Raw genomic sequence first — 14916 nt, forward strand, 5'->3', positions numbered from 1 at the left:
AGATGAACTGTTGATCAGGGAAAGTTTTTCAAAACCATAGCGTCAAAGGACACGATGTTATCTACCAACTGTATATTTCATAAGAAAACTAATTAGCATTATATGACTAGATGCTGAATGTATTTTTATGTTATATGCCAATATATTAAGCTGATGGATTGTGAGTCTTTTCTCTATTTAAGCAAACTGCTCACATTGATGTCATTTTACAGATCATTTTACAGATGTCATTTATAAAGCCCATGAGATGAACTAGTCACCATGGTGTAAACAACCATGATTTCCATAGAATGACAGAAGAAAGGGTTTGTCAATCAAATTTTTGATGAAATGAAGCCCAACTTGGCTTCTAAGGTGATGTAGGGCTCACCTACAGAAGACATGGAGCATACTTAAATTCAGGAAATATTCAGAATCGTAGAAAGGAAAAGAATGTGAGAGAATTGGAGGGGGAGGGGAAATCAATGTTCCAGACAAATCTATAATTTCCAGGCATTTTTTCTTTATAGTATATTTAATTAATTATCTTATTTCTTCATATCTACTTTCACCCAAAGTGAATTTCCCTATTATTGGCTAATTTTTCTTCTGGAACAAAAGATAGCATTAACTTTCACATCAAATTTGTCATGCACTTAAATTGTCCATTAAAGAAATTGACGTCTCAGCCATATTCATTCTTCTAATGTTTCAAAACCCTTCTGATTATACAGCAAAATGGAACTGCTGACCCCAAAGTCATCTGCATAATTAAATTCTACAGAAGACCCAAATTAGAAAAAAATATTTTTTGAAGTATGTAGAGATTTCACTTGACAGGTTGATGAAATTTTGATATCTATTAAAAATAATCATTCTCACCAGCTACAAGAGAATAGCCTCCCACTCTCCCCATTCAATCCAATCACTTCTAACTATAAAGCATGCCTTACTGCACAGTTAAGGTGTTGTTTTGGGGGAAGAGGCTACACAGAACAAAGGTACAACTCAAAATATTTGGAGTGAGATGTGTCTGAAGGGTGGATTATTGCCTGACTGTCTGGCCAATCATTTATGGACAAAGCCAATTTGTACCAACCTGGAGACATAAACTGAGTAGCATCACCAAATAAGATTTGAGAATGTGGATCTCTCTTGATTGGCATTGACTATATGGAAATAAAAAGAGGTAAATTCTGCCTGGTAGGTGGTAAGGTTCCACTTGCCACAGGGAGGCAGACTGGGAGTAGGATGATGAAAAGGCCAGTCCAGAAATCTGTGATGTTAGGCCAACCTTAGGGTTCTCGGTTCTTAGGAAATGAAATAGGGCCTTGCAAACAAGAAAGCCACGGCAGAATCACAAAGCTATAAATTGGCTTTAAAAAAATTCTCCTTGCTTATTTGCTTCCTTTCTTTTCTTTTGGATCCTCTTTGGTAGTAGCATAAAGATATTGTGAAAATTCCACTTCCTCATACCTAGAACCAAGGAAAAGGATCTGTGTCCTTGCCTGATCCAAAAGGAACTGGTGTACTCCTGGGGGACCAGTGTGGCCAGGATAACAATAAACTAAGAGAAAAATGCCAAGTGGGAGGTGGAATTCAGGAAGGAGTAGGGGCCAATTGATTAGCTGCCCCTTTTCATTGGCTATTGTTTTCCAGAGGTAAAACCTGAGCAGAGCGCAGATTTTTTCTTAACAAGAGAGGATGTCTATCAATGCTGTTTGTTCCTCAGCACAAGAGGGAGTGTTTGTCATATTCACTGGAAGGACATCAGTCTGTTACAGGGCTACATACAAGATCTTGGCAAAAGACACAAACTCTGCAGTCCTCCTGTCCACACCCTCCTGCAGGAAGAAGGCAACTGCCTGTGGCATTGATGAAGGACCCCATAAACCACATTTTGAACACTTCTAGCTCAATTCCTCATCATGCACATCTGCTTCCCCGGAGACCCCAAGCCCAATGTTACATGTTCAGAGTCAACGGTGATCTGTTAGCTAATTGTTTTGGTTCGAAACACAAGGGCAGGACTGAAAGCTAAGCATTCAAAAATATATATTAAATGGATGAAGAGTGAGAAAGCAGACTGGAAGGGCAGAGGCTACAGCAGAGGGTGAATTCAAGAAAGAGAGAGAAGGAGAGAGAGAGAGAATAAATGCGCTCTTGCTTGAAGGCATTCATTTAAAGGAAATTTAAACGTGCTGAAGAGGGCGTTCTTGGTGGTAAGAGAATAAGAACCTGGAGAACATGAAAGGAAATGAGAAAAGAGATGCATCAATAGGGGAGTAGGTGGGAAGTACCTAGGAAGTGTAAATCAGAATAATGAGGCATCATGCAGAAGTTCTCAATGGAACCAAGATATACTGATTACCTACTACGTGCCAGGAATATTTCTCCTCCTGAATCATCTCATGTAATCTTCTAAATGTCTAGCTCAGTGCCTAGCATATAGCAGGTGCCCAAAATACGTTGAGTAATATTAAATCAATACCTGTGTGAACAATCTAAGAATCTATTATCAATCACATCTCACAGATAAGAACCTGAGGCCCAGAGAGGTTAAAAAAAAAAACTTGCCCAATGTGTCATGGCTAGTAAAAGGGATAAGGAATCTGCCTTCAAAGCCTGAGTGGGTGAAGGAGGAGGGTGCCCTATAAGGGCCCTGCAGGGAATCTAGAAAAGGGTGTGGTGCTTGGCTGTCTCCCAGGGACAGAGAGACAGCAGGGAAAGAATGAATGGCCAAGTGAATTGGGTTAGGGAGGAGGGAAGGAGGACATGTCACTCTTCTTTGGCCAGTGGGAACTCAGCAAGGCCTCTGGGTGGCAGCTGAGCCAGCAAGGGGCAACATCCAGGCTAATGCAGCTGTTGACTGGGTGCGGCAGAATGGAAGCACCCAGTGAGGTGAAGAAATTGCAAAAGTCTCTGTTGCGCAGGCAGGGACTTGGAGTGGAGCGGGGATGGGGAAAGGATGGCTGAAGTGGTTAACTGAAAGACTTGGTTAGGCTGGGATGGGTAATACTAACAGCTTTTACCTCAGAAAGAGCCAAAGAGCTGTTGGTCAGGGCTGGGGCGCGGGAATGGGTGTGGTCTGGGATGGGAGGGGGAGGCTGACAGCAAGCCCTGTGATGAGGAGAATCTGTGGGAGTGGGTAAGGACGACCACCAGCCCCGTGGCCTGAGCAGCCGGCCATGTCTCACCTGTAGGAGCTGCTCACCGCACTCGCCACCTCTTCGCGGATTTGCCTGTTGAGGGCGTCGGCCGCCGCACGCCCTTTGCCCGCTTCTGGGCCCGCAGCCTGGACCTGGGCCTGGGCTGCGGGCAGCTGTATCTGCTCGTACCCCAGCCCCTCGGCACGACGCAACATCCAGGCGGGACCGGGCTTCCGGCGTGTGTCGCGCTCGTCCGCCCCGGACGCCTTTCCGGCCGCAAGGACACCTGCTCCGCCAGGGGCCGCCTCCTGCTCCGGGGCCTCGGCAGCGGCCTGCGCCGGCCAGCGCTCCTGGCTCTGCGGCCGGCGCTGTGGCGTCCCAAGCACAGGCGCCGCCGCCTGAGAGGACGTGGAGATCTGCACGGGCTTGGGGATCCACGGGTGGTCCCCGCGGCGCGGCAGCGGCCAGGCGCGGAAGTCCTTCTGGTACTGGGTCTCGCGCTCGAAGGGCGCGTCGGAAGGCTGGTACTCGCTGCGCGGCCGGCAGCTCGGCTCGGGCCGCTGCACCTTCCAAGCGCGGTAGTCCTGCCGCATCACCGAGTCCGCTGGGCCCGCGCCAGAAGTGGAGCTGGAGCCATAGCCAGAGCCCGGGCCCGGCCCGCTGCGGCCTGAGGCGGCCCCCGCCTCGCGGTCGCCGCCAGGCCCGGGCGCCTGCCCTGTTGCCCGGGCAACTGCATCCCCGTCGCCTTGGGCCGGCTGAGTTTCTATGGCGACCGCGCGCGCCGAAGGGGGCGCGGGCGCCGGCTGCGCAGGCTGCTGGTGCGGCGGCTGGGCACCCGCTTGCTCGGTGGCCTCCGAGTATTTGGTGAAAACTAGCGGCACCGCTATGTCCGCCTTGTCCAGCTGGTTCCAGAAGCGGGCGATGCAGCAGGCGCGTGTGATGCACGGCCACGCCATGGTGCTCGCTGCAGAGCTGGCTTTCCTTCTCTTTGCTGGATTCTAAAGCAAGACTCTAATCTTTCTCAGTCCCCTGGCCCTCGACAGGCCAATCTGGTTCCCACCGTATTTTCCTTTGTGGCCTGAACTACCGCGCCCTCCTTCCTCAGAAAGCACCCAGGAAGGTCGAGTGGGCAGAGATATCACCGAGATAAAGTCCGTAAAGTCCCTCGATTCCGACTGCAAACGCCTCCGGGAGTCGCCGCAAAGGTCTCGGAGTGCGGTCAGCTAAGAGCACCGCGGAGCGAGAAAAGGCGTCCCCAGATCCCTGGGCGAAGGTGTCTGGGACGCGCCCCTCCCTGCGGCTGCGGCGGCGCGCAGTCCCCGTCCAAGCGAGGCGACGAGAGCCGAGATGGCTGCGGGCTTAAGCCATGGCGCAGAGGAAGGGCTGGGTAGTGTGGCTACAGGGGCTACAGACGAAGCTCTCTTCTCCTTTCCGCCGGCGTCCGGTCGCAGCCAGCCACCTAGCAGGACTCTGAGGCGATCACCTCTCACAGAGACCAAGCATTGCTGCCGCCGCCGCTGCTCCCAATGATGCTGCAGCTGCCGACGTCTCTGCTGCAAGGAAGCGGCCCCACCCTTTTCTGCCGCTGAGCAGAGTGGGGGAAAAATCCAGGAGAGATGGTGAGAGAACGCGCTGCAGAAGAAAAAAAAAATCACCTGCTGTCGTCACCGCGGGCTGCTGGGAACTCGCCCTCTCTCCCCGCCTCCCTAGGATCTGGCAGCTCCTCCCTCTTCAGCTCCTAGGCAACAGCAGAATCCGGGGCCTAGGTGGGTTCAAGTCCCAGGCTTCTTATAACTTGCTGTCCTTGTACTGGGTGTGTGTGTGTGTGTGTGTGTGTGTGTGTGTGTGTGTGTGTGTGTGTGATTCAGTTAAAAAAAAATGGAAGAAACCTCTAGTAAAATGTCTCTCCCAGAATAGATGCGTTTTAAAAGGGGAGCTCCTGTTATTGGCCAAAGTCTCTGGGCCGAATTTAAACCCCTTTGCCTGGCTTCCCATCCAAGCACTTGCCAGTATTACGCACAGGCCTTACTCAGATGTGTGGAGATGGGAATCCCCAGGCTGGTGGTACCTTGCTGTTCCCTTCCTAAGGGACTCTTGGAGAAAGAGGTGTCTTAGAGCCTCCCAAGAACTGCCCAGTCCCTGATCAGCCCAGATTTCACACTGGAGGAGAGACAGTGAGAGGAAGATTCTTGAAAGGGGCCTATGTGGGGAGGTTGGGGTGGATGAGAAACAGGGAGACAGTATCCCGGGAAAGGGGAGGGCCTGACATGCAGTGGGTTTCTGATGTGTTCTTGACCCTTGGCCTTCGCTCTTCTTCTTGGGAGGCAGAATATATATTTTGGAGGCAGACATTCCTGCTTTGGCTCTGATACTTGTTACCTGTGTCACTTGGGCAAGTTGAGTCATCCCTGTACCTCAGTCTCCTATACTCATCTCATCTATAGAATGGAGGAAATAATAGCTACCTCAAAGTGGTTTTGGGAAGATAGTTAAGGACCCAGAGTAGAAGATTTGAGTCAAATCAGATCCCAGAGGATTTAAATCCTGGCTTTTGCATGCCTTAGTATGGCCATGGGCATATTGCTGCAACTTCCTGTGGTTGAATCTATGAATGGAAATGCGAATTCTCAACTTGCAAGGTTGTTCTCAGAATTAAAATGAGATAATCACTAAAAAGTACTTACCACAACATCTGGAATATAGCAATAGTTCAATAAATGGTAGCTATTAGTATTCACAGGACCCACCCTGGAAACCCAGAGGTGGAGCTTCCCAAGCAGGCTAGCCACTTGAATGCCTTCTCCAGGAAGACCTCTTGTTCTTACAAGTGTCTCCTTTTGATGTCTCCTTGATGTCCTTGCATTTGTGTCTCCTTCATTGTCTTCCACTTCCTTCTCCTAGCTATATTCACTGGCCTACAGCTCTGTTTCTCTCCAATATAGACAGTTTTCAGCATCAACTAAGCTGGGGGCATTTTTGTCTCTGGGAGAGAAACTCATTTATGTGTTTAGATTGGGAATTGATTGCAAAATACAGCTATTTTTTTAACCTTAGAATCAAACAGGATGAGAAGACAGCTCTGATTAGTCAATTATTTGCTGAACTTCCTCCTACTTGGGTATTTGCCTCTGGTAATTTGATTTAAGTTACACAAATAAAATGATGCCTGGCACTGTTTTCCAGTTATTAGGAGATACATTTCTATAAACAACATAATCTGATCTGACCCTTCCTCTCCCTGCTTCTGCAGAACTCCTTGGGATTTTGGCTGACCTTTCCAATAATGATTTCCAAAGATAAAATAAGAGGCTAGCAATTGGAGTTGGGGGCCACTGAGAGTCATTGAGACTTTACCCTTCCTTAATTTAGATGTCTACTCTGTGCCTTGGGCACTGTGGAACATAGATGGATTCTAGCTCTCAGGGAGCCCTCAGTTAGAGGGGTGTGTTATGGGAGGACTGAGAGACAGGTACATAAATAAAAAATTAGCAAAGAATATGGTCAGTATAACAAAATTTCATTCACAAGGTGAATGAATGAATGACTAATGACAAATGAGTAGGTGCTCTCCTAGCAGAAGTCCAAGTAGGACTGCTCAAAGCAACTTCATTGTCAATATCACCTTTTACATTCATTTACTTAGATTTTTAAAAACCTGTTCAATTGTACAACCTCCTTGAACCATCGAATGGCCCAATGGGATAGTCAAGTCTAATGGTTATGTGTTATGTGGCTTGCTCAGCATCAATTTTGATGATAATAACACTTCATTATTTGACTTTTGGAGACCACCCCTTTTCTAATTTCAGTCCATATGATTTGGGTGTGGTTAGCCCTATTCAATCCACCTTCCAGGGGTAACTAAGTGACCAACACCTGTTCACCTGTTTGCCAGGACACTGCATCCCCCTGGCCAAAGTGACTAGTTTAGTGACTGGCACATTGGACCAATTGGAGGAAATCATAGACTTTAGCTGAGACTGTCTGTGAAGACCCACTCTCTTTTTTACTGAATTGCTTAAGTGGGAGACCATGAGGCTAATGTTGTTAGTGACCATCTTTGCCATCACTAAAGGGGAGGCTGCCTGCCTAGGAGTGAAGCAAATGCAGAGACAATCTAAAGAGGACACAGGATTCTGATGATATCTGTGGAAGACTGCAATTTCCCCTTAAGCCCATTTTCTCCTTCTTCCCTTTAGTAACAGAAGCCTCCAAGTTTTAGTTGGGCTCTAGGTCACCCAACCAGAGATGACATTTTCCAACCTCCCTGGCAGTAAGGAAAACTCATGTACACTTCTAGATCACTGCCTTAAAAGAAGTTACTTGTGTTCCACTTCATCTTTCCCACTTGCCGAGAGTAGAATGCTGACATGGTAGAGGTGAATTATCATCTGAGGGTTAAGATGCCTATGACATGGTGGATAAGAATATTTTGGTGCTGGGATTTAACTCTAGGTGTGGGAGAGTAAAAGAACAAGATAGAGGAAACCTATCTTGAATGACTTCATAGGACTGAATTCTCCCAGCAGCTGTGGACCACCTGCTTGCTTCTGCACTGATATGTGAGAAAGAAAAACACTTCTCTCTTGTTTGAACCATGGCTCTGGGGTCTCTGGGGTTTAGTCTTTTAGTCATTTGAGCATGTGGATCTGGTCATGCTTAAATTAATTTGAGGTACAGGAAAACAGTGTGGAACCAAGATACTGAAAAATAAAATCATGTAAGATGGGAGGGAGTGATCAGAGTTAAAGAGTCCTAAAGTCCTTATTTGTTTGTGAGGAGAGAAGAAATATTGACTAACTTAATAACCTAAAATGTTTATTAACTTACAAATGCACATTGAAGAAAAAAAGGGGAATATAAAAAAACTTTATTAAGGACAGAAAAAGGGTAAAAATAAGCAAAAAAAACCCACATAGCAAATAGAAAATAAAATGTAAGGTGGTAGGAATATGTCCAACTATATTAATGGTCAAGGTAAACATTAATGATCAAAACTTTCCAGTTAAAAAACAGAGAATGTCAATTGGAGAAAAACATAAAACAAAGCAAAATGCAACTATACATTGTTTACAGGAGACATATTTAAAACATACTGACACATAATTATGGGAAAAAGTGATGGAGAACATGTAGTAGGTAAACACTAACCAAAAGGAAGTTGGAACCACTATATTACTATAAGACAAAATTGATCTTAAAACAAAAGGCATTATTGGGGGTAAAAATGGTCATCACATAAAAATAGAAGAAACAATTCAACAGAAATATATATATGATGGTTTCCATCTAACAATATAACTTCAAAATATATAAAGCAAAATGGTAGAATTTTAAGAAAAAATGCACAAATTCATTATCATCAGAGAGATTTTCTAAAAACATTTCTAAGTAACTGATAAAACAAACATACAGTGATGTTAGGAATGTAGAAGATTTAAACAATTAATAAACTTGACATAATGGACCCTGAATCCAATGATTAAAGAAAACACATTCTTTTCAAACTTACATGAAATATAGAAAAATTGACCACATAGTAGGCTACAAAACAAATATAAATAAATCCCAAAGACTGGTACAAATCACTTATTATGATGACAGTACAATGATATTAAAAGCCATTAACATGAGATAATCACAAACTTTTACATATTTAGAGATTAAAAAGAAAAAGTATTTCTAAATAATTCTTGGGTTTATAAAAAATTATAATGGATATAAGAAAATATTCAATACTAAATGAAAATGAAAACATTATACAACAAAGTGTATTGTATGTAGCTAAAAGCAATATTTGTAAGGAAATTTATAAGCTAAAGACATACTTTAGAAACAAAGAAAGATTAAAAATACTCTAGTGATTAGACTCAAGAAGTTAGAGATAGTTCACCAAACCTAAACTAAGTAGAAGGGGAAAAAATAAAGAAAATAGCAAAATAGTTAAATAGAAAATAACCATATATTTAAGACTGTCAAAAACCAAAAGCTGCCTCTCTAAAAGAGAAAAATCTCCAACAGATTTATCTAGAAACAAACAAACAAAAAAACAGACAAGAAAGAAATCACACACATCAATAATTTTAGGATAGTAGGAGGGACAATTGTAGATATAGCAAAGATTTAAAGCATCTAGGCAAATACTAAGAATAACTCTCTGCTGACATATTTGGAAAACCTTGCACGGTACCAGCCTCCAAGATGGCTCATAATTATCTTGACATCCTGGTGTGTGTAATTCTGGGTGGTCCTCTCCCACACTGCCTAGAGCTGACCTGTGTAACCAACAAGATACTGTGAAAATGATGGCATGTGACTTTTGAAGCCACGTTAGAAAAGACATTGAGGCTTCATCTTGCTCTCCCTTGGATCTCACTCTGGGGAAACCAGCCATTGTGTTGTGAGGATACTCAGACAATCTCAGTTCCAAATGATGAGGAACCGAGGACTCCTGCTATCAGCCATATGAGTGGCCCAAATTAGAGGTGGCTCCTCCAGCCCCAGTCAGACTTTCAAATAACTGCAACCCCGGCTGACATCTTGACTGCAACTGCATGTGAGACCTTGAAGCAGAAGCACCCAGCTAGCCATTCCTGAATTCCTGACCCACAGACATTACAGGAAATGATAAATATTTATCATTGCTCAAAGTGCTAACTATTGAGGTAACTTTTAAAATTTTAAATAGACTGTTTTATGCATGTATTTTTAATAGACTTTGTTTTAGAACAGTTACAGGTTCACAGCAAAATTGAGCAGAAAGTACAGAGAGTTATCATATACCCTCACCCCGCACCCACACAGTCTCCCCCACTATCAACATCCTGCACCAGAGCAGAAAATTTATTATGTCTGAGGAACCTACATGGACACATCATCATTCAAAGTCCATAGTCTACACTAGTGTTCACTCTTAGTGTTTTACACTCTATGGATTTTGACAAATGTATAATGACATGAATCCACCATTATAGTATCCTACAGAATAGTCTCACTGCCCTTTGCACATTCATCCTTCCCTCCTCCCTAACCCCTGGCAACCATTGATCTTTTCACTATCTCCATGATTTTGCCGTTTTCAGAATACCATACAGATGGAATCATTCAGTATGTAGACTTTTCAGATTGGCTTTTTTCATTTAGTAATATGCATTTAAGATTCCTCCGTGTCTTTTCATGACTTGATATCTCATTTCTTTTTAGCACTAAGTAATATTTCATTGGTTGTATCACAATTCATTTAGCCATTCAGCTACTGAAGGAAATCCTGGTTGCTTCTCCATTTGGGCAAGTATAAATAAAACTGCTGTAAACATTCTTGTGCAGGTTTCTGTTGGGCATGCAAGTCATTTGAGTAAATATGAAGAAGCATGACTTTAAGATTATTGCACTGTACAATGAGTATGTTTACTTTTGTAAAAAACTGCCAAATTGTCTTCCACTGTGACTGTACCATTTTGCAATCCCAACAGCAGTGAATGAGAGTCCCTGTTACTCCCCATCCTTGCCAGCATTTGGTGATGTCAGTGTTCTGGATTGTGGCCATTCTAACAGGTGTGTAGTGGTATGTCATTGTTGTTTTAATTTGCATTTCCCTAATGAGATAGGATGTGGAGCATCTTTCCATATGCTGATTTGCCAACTACATATCTTCTCTGGGGAAGAATCTGCTCAGGCCTTTTATCTATTTATTAATCTATTTGTTCGTTTTCTTATTATTGTGTTGAGTTCTCCGTACATTTTGCATAACAGCCCATTTTTTTTAGGGGAGGAGGTAATCAGGTTTGTTGGTTTGTTTGTTTGTTTATTTTAATGGAGGTACTGGGGATTGAACCCAGGACCTTGTGCATGCTACGCATGCACTCTACCACTGAGTTATACCCTCTCCCCTTTAGATAAACCTTTTGCAAATATTTTCTCTAGGTCTGTGGCTTGTCTTCTCATTCTCTTGACAGTGTCTTTTGAAAAGCAGAAGTGTTTAATTTAATGAAGTCCATCTTATCAATTTTTCTTTCATGGATTATATCTTTGGTGTTCTATCTAAAAAGTCATTGCCATACTCAAGGTCACCTAGATTTCTCCTACATTATTGTCTAAAAGTTTGATAGTTTTGCATTTTACATATAGGTCTATGATCCATTTTGAGTTTATTTTTGCAAAGGGTGTTAAGTCTATGCCTAGAATTATTTGTTTGTACATAGACATCCAGTTCTTCTAACACTTGTTGAAAAGACTGTCTTTTCTCCATGGTATTGCCTTTGTTCCTTTGTCTAAGATTAGTTGATGATATTTATGTGGGCCTATTTTGGGTCTCTCTATTGTGTTCCATTGATCTGTTTGTCTCTTCCTTTGCTAATACCACACTGTCTTGATTACTGTAGCTTTCCAGTGCATCTTTCAGTGCTGAGGATGATGATAGTGCCTAGATGGTAGTGATGACACTGGTGGTAGTGATGCTGCTGACAGTAGTGGTGGTGATAATGGTGTAGCAGTTATGGTGGTGGTAGTAGTGGTGATGGTACTGGTGGTGGTGACTGTGGTGATGGTGATGCTATTGCTGCTGGTAGTGGTGGTGGTGATGATGATGGTGGTGATGGTAGTGCTGGTAGTGGTGTTAATGGTGGTGATGATAGTGAAGAAGATGGTGATGATGGCAACTGGAAGACAATTTAGAGAACTTACTTCTTGCTTGTTGAGCAGTATTTGACTTGGATTTCTTGAGGCATTGCCTCTTGTTATGAGAAAGCCACATGAAGTTTTGGTGGACAACAGAAGAAGGGACCAAGTTTATGCTGCCATCTTTTGCAGGATGACTGCAGTTTTCGGGGGCAGTTTTTTTTTTAAAGGGAGCTTCTGTGGATCAAACTCAGGACCTCGTGCATGCCAAGCACAGATGACATGCAGTTTTGATGGAAGCTGGACACAGGCCATCCATTTTCTGCAAGGAAAATGCATTAGCTACAATCCATTAAATTGGTTTGCTGAGTCAAAATCTTTCATGATGATCACTGAAATGAAGTGATTATATATTTTTTCTATTTTAAAAGCTTCGCCTTCCTGCTGGGCTTAAATAGTAGGGTCAAGTGCAATGGTCAGAGGAAGCAGTTTTTAGTTAGAATCTATTTTCACTTGATGAACATGGGGGTCTGTGGCTTGTAACCTCAGTAGGAGGATCCACATTTTGCCTTCTGCATCTCTGCTGAGTGGGGGAGCACTGGGGATACTGAGGTTGGGGAAGGGAAGTAGAGCCTGCTGGGAAAAAGATAAATATTTATCATGCAGGCCTTAAAGGGTGATAGTGTCACCTTCTTAAAGCACCCACCACTGTGTTCAGCACCCATCAGCTATGTCACAAATAGATGTCTCATCCCCTTCCTCACACAGGATTGGCATCCTGGTAGCCTAGTGGCAAGGACCACCTAAAAAGGGCAGGAAGCCAGAGGATGGGTGCCAAACTCAGTGACTGGTGAGAGTGTGAGTTCAGAAATGGCCAGAAGGAAGGAAACTACTCTTTACTGAGTGCCTACAGACCACCAAGCATCTTGCTAGTGGCTTCATGTCTGAACCTTACAATAACTCATGGGCTGGAATTATTCAACTCATTTTGCGAATGAGGAAATCAGGTCTCAGAGAAGGGAGATAACTTGCCTGAAATCATGGAACTAATTCAAGGCTGAAAACCAGCATGAGTCCAGGCCTTTCTGACCCCAAAGTCTCCTCTCTTTCCATCATACAGCTCTGTGAGTTTGGGATGCTGGGGACATGAGTTGTGAAAAATGGAGCCTTGGAAAGGAGACTGAGGTGTGGGAGAGTCATCAGCTCTGATCTCTCTCCACTTAAGCTCAGGGCCTTAAGTTCTTAGAGGAGCCGAACTTCAAGAGAGCTAGGTCTGAGTCAGCAATGCATTGGCCAAAAGTGCGAGGCAAAGGTGGGAGAGGGTGCTCAGTCTGCATGCCAGGAGCTGGGGCCTCTCCCACCCTAGCCACTCAGCTCTGGTGTGAGCTCAGCCCTAAGCGCTTTGGGGAGCCAGGCCTCCTCTGCAGAGTTCCAGGGAGCTTTTAATAATCTCCTGGCCTCATGGCTTGGGGCACAAGAGCTTTTCAAGAGCTTATAAAAATATTTAATCCCTAAGAATAAAATGATATTGGCTCTAAAACACAAGCAGAAAAACAGCAACTTCAAAATGAATATTTAATTAAATGTCTACAAATGCAATATTATGCCAACTAGTCACTACAAACAAATTCTTATTTAGTTATAATAAAGTTCAGCTCAAGTTACAAGATAAAATGAATAATTTATTCTTCACAAAACTCAAAATTATAAAAATCCTTTTCAAAACTGTTACTGCAGTAAATGGTATTGGATGCAGGAACCATTAATTTCGCTTGTCATGACCAGTTCATGATGCTGGCCAGCCTGTGAAGGCCTTAGAAGGCCTCTGCTAGCCTTGCAGTACAGGGTCCCTTTGCGTAAAGCAGTGACCACAGAGGAAGGAAGCTGCTGCTGGTTTCCTGCTGGAACTAGGTACCACAATTCAGTTGGCAGGGGTGTCGCTGGGAGCCATCTGCCCTCAGGAGTTACGGTCTCTTAGGAAACACTGGAGGAGGACAAGGAGCAAGGCAGCTGACTCACTCCCCATAGGAGACCAAAATGCCCATCCGTCATCTACTCTGCCCCAGCCAGGAGAGCAACATGCTCAGATGCGGGTTTTAGCATCTCCCTTTGGCTGCTGCTGTGTGTGTGGAGGAGGGGCTGTTTAGAGCAGAAAGACCAGGGAGGAGGCTGTAGCAGGGTCCGGTGAAGAGAATGGTGATCAGGCCTGCAGGAGAGGCAGTGGAGACGGAGGAAAGAAGATGGATTTGAGAGACATGTGTAAGATCGAAACAGCAGAATTTTTAAACAATTAAATGTGGAGAATGAAAGAGGAGGAAGAGTCCTGAGTTGCAAGAGGAGTGGGTGGTTGGGCCAATGGCAGGGGAGGCAGGAGGAGCAATGTTTGGTATGTGCTGACGTCAGTTTGCATCATGCAAACACAGTAGGCTTGAGGAGCTTGTGGGATGTCCAGAGGAAACTGTCCAGGATGTAAAGTGATGTGCTGGCTCCACAAGGTGGGCCCAAGGGGAAGGCACAGATGCAGGCGCCCACCCAGGTGAGACAGAACATGTTTATTTCACTGCAGAACTGTAGGGCAAAGCCCTCTTCCACGCTATACCTCCTTCATTCGCTCCCTCCAGAAACCTCTTCCCATGTCTGAGGAAGCAGACATGAAGGTAGACAGGGCTCCCCGCTGTGAGCGCTGTGGATCTCTGCTTCACCTAGTGGCGGTGGTGGGGTCATAGCAAGCCTCGTGCAGAAGGAGGTGTTTGAATAGGGTCTGGGAAGTTGGATGGGGTACATACGGGAGAGAGTCATTCTAGGTAGAGAGAGAAGCTGACGGGCTCGGATTATTGGCTAAGAGTTTTGCCATAGCTGTTTGGGAGAGTAAGAGAAAAGAAATTCAAGTTCAGAATGAATACAAGGTGCTGTATTAGTTTCTATCAGTACTGCAACAAATTATCACAAATTTAGTGGCTTAAAACAAAACAAAGCTGTTCTCTTACAGTTCTAGAAGTTGGAAGTCTGAAATTAGGCTCACAAGGCTAAAGTCAGGGTATCAGCAAGGCTGATTCCTCCTGGAGGCTCTGAGTGGAGATCTGTTATCTCTTTCTTTTCTGCTTCTAGTGGCTGTCTGTATTCCTTGGCCTGTGGCCCCTTCCTCCGTGTTCAAAGTTCATCACTCCAGTCT

General features: G+C 44.3%; 2 protein-coding genes across 4 annotated transcripts in view; one reads left to right on the forward strand and one right to left on the reverse strand.

Annotated features, from left to right (window-relative positions):
• The window catches only part of MAP6 (microtubule associated protein 6), a 65759-nt gene extending 61004 nt beyond the window's left edge, over nt 1–4755 (reverse strand). Inside the window, exon 1 of one of the 2 annotated variants that reach the window (XM_074372659.1) lies at nt 3177–4755. In XM_074372659.1, coding sequence (XP_074228760.1) covers nt 3177–4084 — 908 coding nt within the window. In that variant the 5' untranslated portion in view covers nt 4085–4755. The remainder of the gene's footprint in view (nt 1–3176) is intronic. The other variant, XM_010973153.3, reaches the window with a different exon arrangement.
• Nucleotides 4648–14916, forward strand: part of MOGAT2 (monoacylglycerol O-acyltransferase 2) — a 33558-nt gene continuing 23289 nt past the window's right edge. Inside the window, exon 1 of one of the 2 annotated variants that reach the window (XM_074372667.1) lies at nt 4648–4894. The gene's annotated coding sequence lies outside the window, so the exon portion shown is untranslated. The remainder of the gene's footprint in view (nt 4895–14916) is intronic. The other variant, XM_074372666.1, reaches the window with a different exon arrangement.

Source organism: Camelus bactrianus, chromosome 10 (genome assembly GCF_048773025.1).
Source record: "Camelus bactrianus isolate YW-2024 breed Bactrian camel chromosome 10, ASM4877302v1, whole genome shotgun sequence".
NCBI lineage: Eukaryota > Metazoa > Chordata > Mammalia > Artiodactyla > Camelidae > Camelus > Camelus bactrianus.